Source organism: Haliotis rubra, unplaced genomic scaffold (genome assembly GCF_003918875.1).
Source record: "Haliotis rubra isolate DU_JTF1 unplaced genomic scaffold, ASM391887v1 Scf63, whole genome shotgun sequence".
In the NCBI taxonomy this organism is placed as follows: Eukaryota; Metazoa; Mollusca; class Gastropoda; order Lepetellida; family Haliotidae; genus Haliotis; species Haliotis rubra.
The window spans coordinates 2,258,966-2,272,536 of NW_025767335.1; the positions used below are offsets into that span (position 1 = coordinate 2,258,966).

The 13,571-nt window shown below is 42.5% G+C and overlaps 1 protein-coding gene across 1 annotated transcript in view; it reads right to left on the bottom strand.

Annotated features, from left to right (window-relative positions):
* Positions 1–2,327: 2,327 nt before the first annotated feature.
* The window catches only part of LOC124256516 (importin-11-like), a 34,921-nt gene continuing 23,677 nt past the window's right edge, over positions 2,328–13,571 (bottom strand). The window contains exons 20-27 of the mRNA XM_046690506.1: positions 8,244–8,323; positions 7,654–7,734; positions 7,339–7,434; positions 6,896–7,009; positions 6,658–6,779; positions 5,476–5,571; positions 4,986–5,076; positions 2,328–3,401 (exon numbers count right to left, since the gene is read on the bottom strand). Coding sequence (XP_046546462.1) covers positions 3,243–3,401; positions 4,986–5,076; positions 5,476–5,571; positions 6,658–6,779; positions 6,896–7,009; positions 7,339–7,434; positions 7,654–7,734; positions 8,244–8,323 — 839 coding nt within the window. The 3' untranslated portion in view covers positions 2,328–3,242. The remainder of the gene's footprint in view (positions 3,402–4,985; positions 5,077–5,475; positions 5,572–6,657; positions 6,780–6,895; positions 7,010–7,338; positions 7,435–7,653; positions 7,735–8,243; positions 8,324–13,571) is intronic.

Consider the following 13,571-nt stretch of genomic DNA (forward strand, 5'->3'; position numbering starts at 1 on the left):
ACCAAAACTCACTCACTCACTCCTCTGGATTTACAGTCCTTAATCTATCTGTCCCTTGCCTTCTATTTCCTTTGGTTTAATGCTTTGACCCAACAGAACTAAAAACTTGTGCAGGAGGCCATTTAATGTCCCAAAGTGAAATCCATGAGTTTATTGTCATGCTGCTGTCTATCTTTCAAACACCTAAAGAAACCAATGCAAAAAATTAATTAAAAACATCGACTTATGACCCAAAAATGTGGTGGTGGTATCCACAGAAAGAGGAGTCTGAAGGTTTGGTTGTTTGTTTATTCTCACAACATGAAACATATCTCTGTACACGAGTTACGAATTTATACATGTGACAGAAATAGAGTATGTACATGCAATACAGCATATTGTACACATGGAAACAAGGCCTCTGTGTAGTCTTCAACATATACCCATAACAACATCATCAACAATTTCATCATATACATCAGGTTCACAAGTCCATGCAACAACATCGTCTATGTGTAAACATACAACTCCTGTAACTTGCTGAAGATTCCAGAAACATTTCACCATCAGTAGTGCTGTCCATTCCTATACAAACTGGACAGATGTGTTTCCCTGCAGGTGCTCTGTGAGGGCAGCTTATCCCCAGAATATTAATACTATGTGCAGTGAAAACAATAATCCAGGCCTCGTTCCACGAAACAATCATAGCACTACGACTGTCACCAAGTCTATGTTAACATACGAGATTTACGACCAGCCTAGCACTACGACTGTCAGAAGTCTGTGTCAAGGTATTGGATTTACGACCAGCCTAGCACTACGACTGTCAGAAGTCTGTGTCAAGGTATTGGATTTACGATCAGCATAGCACTACGACTGTCAGATGTCTGTGTCAAGGTATTGGATTTACGACCAGCCTAGCACTACGACTGTCGGAAGTCTGTGTCAAGGTATTGGATTTACGATCAGCATAGCACTACGACTGTCAGATGTCTATGTTTCTGTATTGGATTTAAGATCAGCTTAGCACTACGACTGTCGGAAGTCTATGTTTCTGTATTGGATTTATGATCAGCTTAGCACTACGACTGTCGGAAGTCTATGTTCCTGTATTGGATTTATGATCAGCATAGCACTACGACTGTCGGAAGTCTATGTTCCTGTATTGGATTTATGATCAGCATAGCACTACGACTGTCGGAAGTCTATGTTTCTGTATTGGATTTAAGATCAGCATAGCACTACGACTGTCGGAAGTCTATGTTTCTGTATTGGATTTAAGATCAGCATAGCACTACGACTGTCAGAAGTCTGTGTTTCTGTATTGGATTTATGATCAGCTTAGCACTACGACTGTCGGAAGTCTATGTTTCTGTATTGGATTTAAGATCAGCATAGCACTACGACTGTCAGAAGTCTGTGTTTCTGTATTGGATTTAAGATCAGCTTAGCACTACGACTGTCAGATGTCTATGTTTCTGTATTGGATTTAAGATCAGCTTAGCACTACGACTGTCGGAAGTCTGTTTCTGTATTGGATTTAAGATCTATGACTGTCGGAAGTCTGTTTCTGTATTGGATTTAAGATCACGACTGTCGGAAGTCTATGTTTCTGTATTGGATTTACAATCAGCATAGCACTACGACTGTCGGAAGTCTGTTTCTGTATTGGATTTAAGATCACGACTGTCGGAAGTCTATGTTTCTGTATTGGATTTAGGATCAGCTTAGCACTACGACTGTTAGATGTCTATGTTTCAGTATTGAAATCTATATTAAAGTATTGAGCTTTAAGAACAGCTAAGTGCTACGATCAATAAGTTGAACGAGTTCCAGGATATAGCGGTTTCAAGTAAACAAATGAAGAGACTAAAACGTCCCCTGGTATGTTGTGCTGTCCCTCAGAGCTTCAGATAAGATTTAGCTCATGTGGGTACTGTACCCACTGTATTTTTTTGGGGGGTGGGTATAATGAATGTTGAGTCGGTATTTCATTTTCCGTTACCCACTGCTTTCAAATATGTGGGTATTTCAGTGATTTTACTCACCTAATTATATGTCATTGAGTAAGTTTACTAAGCAGGTATGTTCTGCCTTATGTCATACCGAAGCAGAACCAACTTAAATATAATGGAAATGATTTCATAAAAAATCACTCAGCCTGTACTGACAGTACAACACTAGTCCTATACTAGCAATACAACTTGATACCAATCAATGTCTTTTTCATTACGCAAGTGATTTTTATAGATATATTCCGGACGCATATGTTTTAAACTTTGTGCGTATCTAACATTTTAAATGAGTAATTGGTACGCAACAATTATTTTTCAATGCGTAATTGGAAATTTTCTGTGCGTATTTTACCTAAATACACAGCTTATCTGGGCCTCTGGTCCCTCTTACTTGTATGTGCACATTCCCACAAACCACTAGATTGTAGGGGTTCCAGACTAGCCAGGTTTCACTGTATCTCTTCAGTCAGTCTCCCATAGTCCTACTTTTCCCCAGTCAATTCAGGGAAGCCATGTTGAAATATTTGTCATAACATGTGTTGAATATCCTGCTATCTAACTTGACTAGTCACTGGCCTGATATCATCATGGTGTAATGTTTGTTGTGTCAGTGTTTGCTGGTCTGTCATGATTGCCTCTCGTCACACCTTGAGGCAACTGGTGTGAAAAGTCTTGTGCTTTTGGTTTGGTTTGCTTGTCAAACGCCGCACTCAGCAATATTCCAGCTATATGGTCTATATATAACTGAGTCTGGACCAGACAATCCAGTGATCAACAGAATGAGCATCAATCTATACGATCAATTGGGATACGATGACATGTGTCAACCAAGTCAGCGAGCCTGACCACCTGATCCTGTTAGTCGCCTCTTACGACAAGCATGGGTTACTGAAGATCAATTCTAACCCGGATCTTCATGGGTGCCTTGTGCACTCATAATGACAAGTTAGTTACCTTCAATCTCGAAGTGTACAAGGTCATTCATGTCATTGCTTGGTGTTTGATATGTCTACAGTTTAGATATAACAAATAACTTATTGGTTGCTGGTCTTAGCAGATCAACTAGCCACGCACAGTACTGAATACTTGGTTGCAAGTCGGAACACACAATAACATCCTCCAGTTGCAATGCAAGCTGACATGGCCACAGAGCTGCAGAATAGTCGAGTATATAACGTCCTTAGGTTTGAATTGGTGTGCCACATGTGATGGGTACAAAACATTCTACTGCCGTGTGTTCCAGAACATTCAGGCACAGAACATCCTAAGCTGGGAGTTGATGTCCGGGTCCACTGACTCCATGAGACGGTCAAAGTTGACTTGTCCGTGACTCTGCTGACACTGTGTGAGCTGTGACACCATGTAGTCCTTCAGAGACACACAGTGGACTGGGTCCTGGCGAGATAGCTGTGGAGAGATGTACAGAACATTAACAGCATGAAGGAGATGTGCAGAGCATAAAACATGTATGAGAAGATGTGCAGAGTGGTAACAGCTTCAGGAAGATGTGCAGAGTGGTAACAGCTTCAGGAAGATGTGCAGAGTGGTAACAGCTTCAGGAAGATGTGCAGAGCATTAACAGCTATGGTTAAAGATGTACAGAGCACTAAAAGCATAGGGGAGATGTGCAGAGCATAACACGGGTATGAGACGATGTGCAGAGCGATAACAGCTTCAGGAAGATGTGCAGAGTGGTAACAGCTTCAGGAAGATGTGCAGAGCATTAACAGCTATGGTTAAAGATGTACAGAGCACTAAAAGCATAGGGGAGATGTGCAGAGCATAACACGGGTATGAGACGATGTGCAGAGCGATAACAGCTTCAGGAAGATGTGCAGAGTGGTAACAGCTTCAGGAAGATGTGCAGAGCATTAACAGCTATGGTTAAAGATGTACAGAGCACTAAAAGCATAGGGGAGATGTGCAGAGCATAACACGGGTATGAGACGATGTGCAGAGCGATAACAGCTTCAGGAAGATGTGCAGAGTGGTAACAGCTTCAGGAAGATGTGCAGAGCATTAACAGCTATGGTTAAAGATGTACAGAGCACTAAAAGCATAGGGGAGATGTGCAGAGCATTAACAGCTATGGCTAAAGATGTACAGAGCACTAAAAGCATAGGGGAGATGTGCAGAGCATAACACGGGTATGAGACGATGTGCAGAGCGATAACAGCTTCAGGAAGATGTGCAGAGTGGTAACAGCTTCAGGAAGATGTGCAGAGCATTAACAGCTATGGTTAAAGATGTACAGAGCACTAAAAGCATAGGGGAGATGTGCAGAGCATTAACAGCTATGGCTAAAGATGTACAGAGCACTAAAAGCATAGGGGAGATGTGCAGAGCATAACACGGGTATGAGACGATGTGCAGAGCGATAACAGCTTCAGGAAGATGTGCAGAGTGGTAACAGCTTCGGGTATGGAGATGCGATGTGCAGAGCGATAACAGCTTCAGGAAGATGTGCAGAGTGGTAACAGCTTCAGGAAGATGTGCAGAGTATTAACAGCTATGGTTACAGATGTACAGAGCACTAATAGCATAGGGGGGATGTGCAGAGCATTAACAGCATAAGGAAAATGTGCAGAGCATAAAACGGGTATGAGAAGATGTGCAGAGCATTAACAGCTGCCAGAAGATGTACAGAGCATGAACAGTTGCCAGAAGATGTACAGGGCATGAACAGTTGCCAGAAGATGTACAGGGCATGAACAGTTGTCAGCAGAGCATTAACAGAATAAGGGAGGTATCATGATTTCTGTTGCCTTCATGCTGCTCATCGTCTTCATCACCTTCATGAAATCTCTTTGTATATTCTTTATCATTTACACTATACTCATTCACTGTGATGTATTATAATGTTTTCTTTTTCTTTCCGGCATTTAGACACTTTACATGGTACTTACAATAATCCTCCTCAGTTCTGGTCGAAAACATGAAAAACCTCAAACTCAGGTAAAACCTGTGAGCCCACCATCCAGAAACACCTACCATCTTCTTCCTCCTCTCATGTTCGTTATCTTCCTGGTCCCCGTCCATCCCAGCCTCCGGGGGACCATCCTGGTCACCCATCACCAGGAAGCTGCAACCAACCCAACAGTTAGTCATTTGGTCAGTCTGTCAGATGCCTGGTTGGTCTGTCAGTTGGTTTGTTGTTTAACACCGCACTCAGCAATATTCCAGCCATATGGTGGCGGTCTGTAAATAATTGAGTCTGGACCAGACAATCCAGCGATCAAAAGCATGAGCATCGATCTACGCAATTGGGATATGACGTGTCAACCAAGACAGCGATCCCGATCCCGATAGTCACCTCTTACGACAAGCATGGGTTACTGAAGATCAATTCCAACCCGGAACTTCATGGGTCCAGTCAGATGCACTGTGTTGGGTGCAACGCTGAATGGGAGATTAATGTGGGTGCAAATGAGAAAATGAAAACGTTTCTAACAAACACACGAGTAGCCATGGTAACACTCACTCCATCTGCACACCCGTAACCTCATCCTGCCGGCACACATCATGGAGGACCTCAACACACATGTTGATGATGCTGGAGAATTTGTCCACCACCGTGCTAAAACACGACATAGGAAACAACTTAGGTCAACACACAGCCCAGTAAACACCTATATTCAACATGTCTCAAGTACCTAGATACCACTGGTGGCTTCATAACATGACCTGACGCAGTAGTTGGAATCGAAATGGGTTCTGGCTGCAATTTTCTCCATGTTTAAGAATAGGTGTAAGTGAGTGAGTTTAGTTTTATGCCGCACTCAGCAATGTTCCAGCTATATGGCGGCGGTCTGTAAATAATTTGGACCAGACAATCCAGTGATCAACAGCATGAGCATCAATCTGCGCAACTGCGAACCGATGACATTTGTCAAACAAGTCAGAGAGTCTGACCACCCTATTCCATTAGTCGCTGATTACGACAAGCATGGGTTCCTGAAGACCAATTCTAACCCGGACCTTCACGGGTCACGGACCTTCACGGTGAATAGGTGTAAGACTGAGGAATGAAGTGGGTGCTAACAGGAGTTCAATACCATACTCATAGATTGAAGCCATTTTGTGGGGCACCATCCTGATGAAAGAGCACATCTTTTCTCACCTTCCCATATCTCATCGTCTTAATTCCCTCCTGTAAATGCCACATGACTGCAGCATAAAAGACTATCTACTGGCTGTCCTTTGGGAAGATAGTCCACAATGATGACACCCACACCATCCCAGAACATGAACGCCAAAACCTTCCCATCTAATGAAACAGGCTTTGCCAGCTTTGGTGGTGGTGAAGTCAAATATTGCACTGTTTTCATTGGATAAAGCAAACAACTTTATGGATAACAACTTCTTGTTTATTGCATATAGAAAGAAGTTGTCATTCATTAAGTTGTTTGACTTTATTACTGACTCACCAACTTCTAGAATTGTCATTCACTAAGTTGTTTGACTTTATTACTGACTCACCAACTTCTAGAATGTTGATAAAACAATTAGCTTTCATTGTTGTGGAAATCCCAGGTGCCACCCATACCCGCAAGACCTTGCAAGAACCTTCTGCACCAGCTTCAAACATCATGCTCAAAACCTATAATCACCTTTCTTATCTGGTTACAGACTGGGTCCTGTGTCTATCATATGCCAGCAATACCTGAGGTTGACTGTAAGGAGTGATGACAGGGCAAGAGCACAGATTTTCTTCCGCTCCGGCTGAGAGACCCAGTCCATCTTTTCACACCACAGATCGAGGAGATTCCCCAGTGCCTGCTGGCTCTGAAACAAACATTTATATTTCCTTTATTAACAAATACCTCTGAAAGTTTGAAAGATTTACACCATTACTACCCTCTCCTATGTCACATCAATCCCATCCCTTCATTATAACTCACATCCTGTCCCAGGTGAGGTGCCGTCTGCTCCAACACGGACCACATCAGTTCCTGGCTCTGCAGCAGCACACGACTGAACAGAGACAGGTACATTGACATCAGCATGGGATTCTCCTGGAACAGAAAACATAATGTCTCACTCACTGGCTAAATAAGAAAAAGTATCATCGTGTCATGTTTTTGGACATCATAAATTTTTGAATGGCAGAGTTTGCTCTTGCTTTAAAGAGGTGGGTTGCATCACACAGACATTGTAAATACTCAGAAGATGGCTTGTGTTTAAGATAAAGTTGTCTTTAATAAGTGAGTGACATGTTTCACAGTTGTCTGTGCGATAATCGAGAGAAAAATGGGGATTTTGTCCAAACAATTAAAAAAACATTACAGATAGGCCTCGTACATCTTCTGCAACTTCGAACAAACCAACACATAAAACAGCTTACCTCTGGAGCCAGAAGATCCTTCAGCAGTCCTGGTAGCATGGGGGAGAAAAGTCGAGGACCGTCTGCGGGGAATGCTCGAAAGACAAGTTCGATCAGCTGTCATATGAAACAAGAATTGAATTAGTGCATAACAACATACATAAATATTTTACATGTTTCATCAGATTTACACTAGGTGACAGGCGGTTGGCTGTATAGCTGACTTAGACCATGGGCTGTGAACTATAAAATGAAAAATGTTTTCAGAAGTGTATTTGAAAGAATTCTTTAACTACGATGCAACTACATCAATGTGAGAAATCTGTGATACTTACTTCGCAGGATGAGGATAAGGCCCTCGGCCCGGATGTCGGTCATCAGACTTGAGAGGCTGGACACCAGCACTGTGTGGAAGTGCTGCAACCAATCACAATGAGAGAGCCAGTCAGGTGTGTTTTCTGTTTATTGCTTCATTCAGCCTTCAGCAACCCATGACTTGGTTGACACATGTCATCGTATCCCAATTGTGTTGATCGGTAACATATATATCTTAGCGAGATTTCAGTGAGACAGACATTCCCCCTATTCACCAGGTTGAGACCGGTCTACTTTGATATGAATTTTCACAGGGGCACAACCAATAGAGTGCAGGTGACATTTTTTAAAACGATTAGCACAAGCAACCATAATGTGTTTCCACTGGAGTACGGGCAAAAGAGTTTCAGAGTGACATTCACTGGATGGTCACATGAGGGTCCAGTGCACCTGTGCATTTGGGTGAGATGTTTTCACTGTTTTGGGAGAACATAAAACAGATGTTTCCACTCAATCTAGGGTTAAGGGAAAGAGAAGCAAATAGTATGGGTCAGTCGAAGGTAAAATAATGATACTTGTTTCTTTTGTGTCGAGAGGGAGAGGTGGCCTACCTGCATGAAGTCTCTAGGGCCCAGCAAGATGTATGCCTCGATGATCTTCAGACACACACGCAGGTTCTCTGTACCCAGCTCTGTAAGGAAGAATATAGCATGAAAAACCATATCTCTTTACTGAAGGTGTGGTAAAGAACAACATAAACCTATAATTTCACTGACTTAAACAAATACTGGACTACAAGGTGGATCCTTACAAACAAAATAGCAATGACGACATGTATCACTGACAATATAAAGACAGGCAACCAACCTGTACATGAAAGCATATTACCGACAAAATATGGACACGCAACCAACCTGTACATGAAAGCATATTACCAACAGAATATGGACACGCAACCAACCTGTACATGAAAGCATATTACCAACAGAATATGGACACACAACCAACCTGTACATGAAAGCATATTACCGACAAAATATGGACACGCAACCAACCTGTACATGAAAGCATAGTACCAACAGAATATGGACACACAACCAACCTAGCAATGAAGGCATAGTACCAACAGAATATGGACACTCAACCAAATTAGCAATGAAGGCATAGTACCAACAGAATATGGACACACATCCAACCTAGTAATGAAGGCATATTGCCAACAGAATATGGAGACACAACCAACCTGTACATGAAAACATATTACCAACAGTATATGGACACGCAACCAACCTGTACATGAAAGCATATTACCGACAGAATATGGACACGCAACCAACCTGTACATGAAAGCATATTACCAACAGAATATGGACATGCAACCAACCTGTACATGAAAGCATAGTACCAACAGAATATGGACACACAACCAACCTAGCAATGAAGGCATAGTACCAACAGAATATGGACACTCAACCAAATTAGCAATGAAGGCATAGTACCAACAGAATATGGACACACATCCAACCTAGTAATGAAGGCATATTGCCAACAGAATATGGAGACACAACCAACCTAGCAATGAAGGCATATTGCCAACAGAATATGGACACACAACCAACCTAGCAATGAAGGCATAGTACCAACAGAATATGGACACTCAACCAACCTAGCAATGAAGGCATAGTACCAACAGAACATGGACACACAACCAACCTAGCAATGAAGGCATAGTACCAACAGAACATGGACACACAACCAACCTAGCAATGAAGGCATAGTACCAACAGAACATGGACACACAACCAACCCTAGCAATGAAGGCATAGTACCAACAGAATATGGACACACAACCAACCTAGCAATGAAGGCATAGTACCAACAGAACATGGACACACAACCAACCTAGCAATGAAGGCATAGTACCAACAGAACATGGACACACAACCAACCTAGCAATGAAGGCATAGTACCAACAGAACATGGACACACAACCAACCTAGCAATGAAGGCATACTACCAACAGAACATGGACACACAACCAACCTAGCAATGAAGGCATAGTACCAACAGAACATGGACACACAACCAACCTAGCAATGAAGGCATAGTACCAACAGAACATGGACACACAACCAACCTAGCAATGAAGGCATAGTACCAACAGAACATGGACACACAACCAACCTAGCAATGAAGGCATAGTACCAACAGAACATGGACACACAACCAACCTAGCAATGAAGGCATACTACCAACAGAACATGGACACACAACCAACCTAGCAATGAAGGCATAGTACCAACAGAACATGGACACACAACCAACCTAGCAATGAAGGCATAGTACCAACAGAACATGGACACACAACCAACCTAGCAATGAAGGCATAGTACCAACAGAACATGGACACACAACCAACCTAGCAATGAAGGCATATTACTGACAGAATATGGACACACAACCAACCCAGCAATGAAGGCATAGTACCAACAGAATATGGACACACAACCAACCTAGCAATGAAGGCATATTACCAACAGAATATGGACACACAACCAACCTAGCAATGAAGGCATAGTACCAACAGAACATGGACACACAACCAACCTAGCAATGAAGGCATATTACTGACAGAATATGGACACACAACCAACCCAGCAATGAAGGCATAGTACCAACAGAATATGGACACACAACCAACCTAGCAATGAAGGCATATTACCAACAGAATATGGACACACAACCAACCTAGCAATGAAGGCATATTGCCAACAGAATATGGACACACAACCAACCTAGCAATGAAGGCATAGTACCAACAGAACATGGACACACAACCAACCTAGCAATGAAGGCATAGTACCAACAGAACATGGACACACAACCAACCTAGCAATGAAGGCATATTACTGACAGAATATGGACACACAACCAACCCAGCAATGAAGGCATAGTACCAACAGAATATGGACACACAACCAACCTAGCAATGAAGGCATATTACCAACAGAATATGGACACACAACCAACCTAGCAATGAAGGCATATTACCAACAGAATATGGACACACAACCAACCTCGCAATGAAGGCATATTACCAACAGAACATGGACACACAACCAACCTAGCAATGAAGGCATAGTACCAACAGAATATGGACACACAACCAACCTAGCAATGAAGGCATAGTACCAACAGAACATGGACACACAACCAACCTAGCAATGAAGGCATAGTACCAACAGAACATGGACACACAACCAACCTAGCAATGAAGGCATAGTACCAACAGAATATGGACACACAACCAACCTAGCAATGAAGACATGTATCACTGACAATATAAAGACATGCAACCAACCTGTACATGAAAACATATTACCAACAGTATATGGACATGCAACCAACCTGTACATGAAAACATATTACCAACAGTATATGGACATGCAACCAACCTGTACATGAAAGCATATTACCGACAGAATATGGACACGCAACCAACCTGTACATGAAAGCATAGTACCAACAGAATATGGACACGCAACCAACCTGTACATGAAAGCATAGTACCAACAGAATATGGACACACAACCAACCTGTACATGAAAGCATATTACCAACAGAATATGGACACACAGCCAACCTAGCAATGAAGGCATAGTACCAACAGAACATGGACACACAGCCAACCTAGCAATGAAGGCATAGTACCAACAGAACATGGACACACAACCAACCTAGCAATGAAGGCATAGTACCAACAGAATATGGACACACATCCAACCTAGCAATGAAGACATGTATCACTGACAATATAAAGACACGCAACCAACCTGTACATGAAAGCATAGTACCAACAGAATATGGACACGCAACCAACCTGTACATGAAAGCATAGTACCAACAGAATATGGACACGCAACCAACCTGTACATGAAAGCATAGTACCAACAGAATATGGACACGCAACCAACCTGTACATGAAAGCATAGTACCAACAGTATATGGACACACAACCAACCTAGCAATGAAGGCATAGTACCAACAGAATATGGACACACAACCAACCTGTACATGAAAGCATATTACCAACAGAATATGGACACACATCCAACCTAGTAATGAAGGCATATTGCCAACAGAATATGGACACACAACCAACCTAGCAATGAAGGCATAGTACCAACAGAACATGGACACACAACCAACCTAGCAATGAAGGCATATTACCAACAGAACATGGACACATAACCAACCTAGCAATGAAGGCATAGTACCAACAGAACATGGACACACAACCAACCTAGCAATGAAGGCATAGTACCAACAGAACATGGACACACAACCAACCTAGCAATGAAGGCATAGTACCAACAGAACATGGACACACAACCAACCTAGCAATGAAGGCATAGTACCAACAGAACATGGACACACAACCAACCTAGCAATGAAGGCATAGTACCAACAGAACATGGACACACAACCAACCTAGTAATGAAGGCATAGTACCAACAGAACATGGACACACAACCAACCTAGCAATGAAAGCATAGTACCAACAGAATATGGACACACAACCAACCTAGTAATGAAGGCATAGTACCAACAGAACATGGACACACAACCAACCTAGCAATGAGACATATTACGGACAGAATATGGACACACAACCAACCTAGCAATGAAGGCATATTACCGACAGAATATGGACACACAACCAACCTAGCAATGAAGGCATAGTACCAACAGAACATGGACACACAACCAACCTAGCAATGAAGGCATAGTACCAACAGAACATGGACACACAACCAACCTAGTAATGAAGGCATAGTACCAACAGAACATGGACACACAACCAACCTAGCAATGAAGGCATAGTACCAACAGAATATGGACACACAACCAACCTAGCAATGAAGGCATAGTACCAACAGAATATGGACACACAACCAACCTAGCAATGAAGACATGTATCACTGACAATATAAAGACACGCAACCAACCTAGCAATGAAGGCATAGTACCAACAGAACATGGACACACAACCAACCTAGCAATGAAGGCATAGTACCAACAGAATATGGACACACAACCAACCTAGCAATGAAGGCATAGTACCAACAGAACATGGACACACAACCAACCTAGCAATGAAGACATGTATCACTGACAATATAAAGACACGCAACCAACCTAGCAATGAAGGCATAGTACCAACAGAACATGGACACACAACCAACCTAGCAATGAAAGCATAGTACCAACAGAATATGGACACACAACCAACCTAGTAATGAAGGCATAGTACCAACAGAACATGGACACACAACCAACCTAGCAATGAAGGCATATTACGGACAGAATATGGACACACAACCAACCTAGCAATGAAGGCATATTACCGACAGAATATGGACACACAACCAACCTAGCAATGAAGGCATAGTACCAACAGAACATGGACACACAACCAACCTAGCAATGAAGGCATAGTACCAACAGAACATGGACACACAACCAACCTAGTAATGAAGGCATAGTACCAACAGAACATGGACACACAACCAACCCTAGCAATGAAGGCATAGTACCAACAGAATATGGACACACAACCAACCTAGCAATGAAGGCATAGTACCAACAGAACATGGACACACAACCAACCTAGCAATGAAGGCATAGTACCAACAGAACATGGACACACAACCAACCTAGCAATGAAGGCATAGTACCAACAGAATATGGACACACAACCAACCTAGCAATGAAGGCATATTACCAACAGAATATGGACACACAACCAACCTAGCAATGAAGGCATAGTACCAACAGAACATGGACACACAACCAACCTAGCAATGAAGGCATAGTACCAACAGAATATGGACACACAACCAACCTAGCAATGAAGGCATAGTACCAACAGAACATGG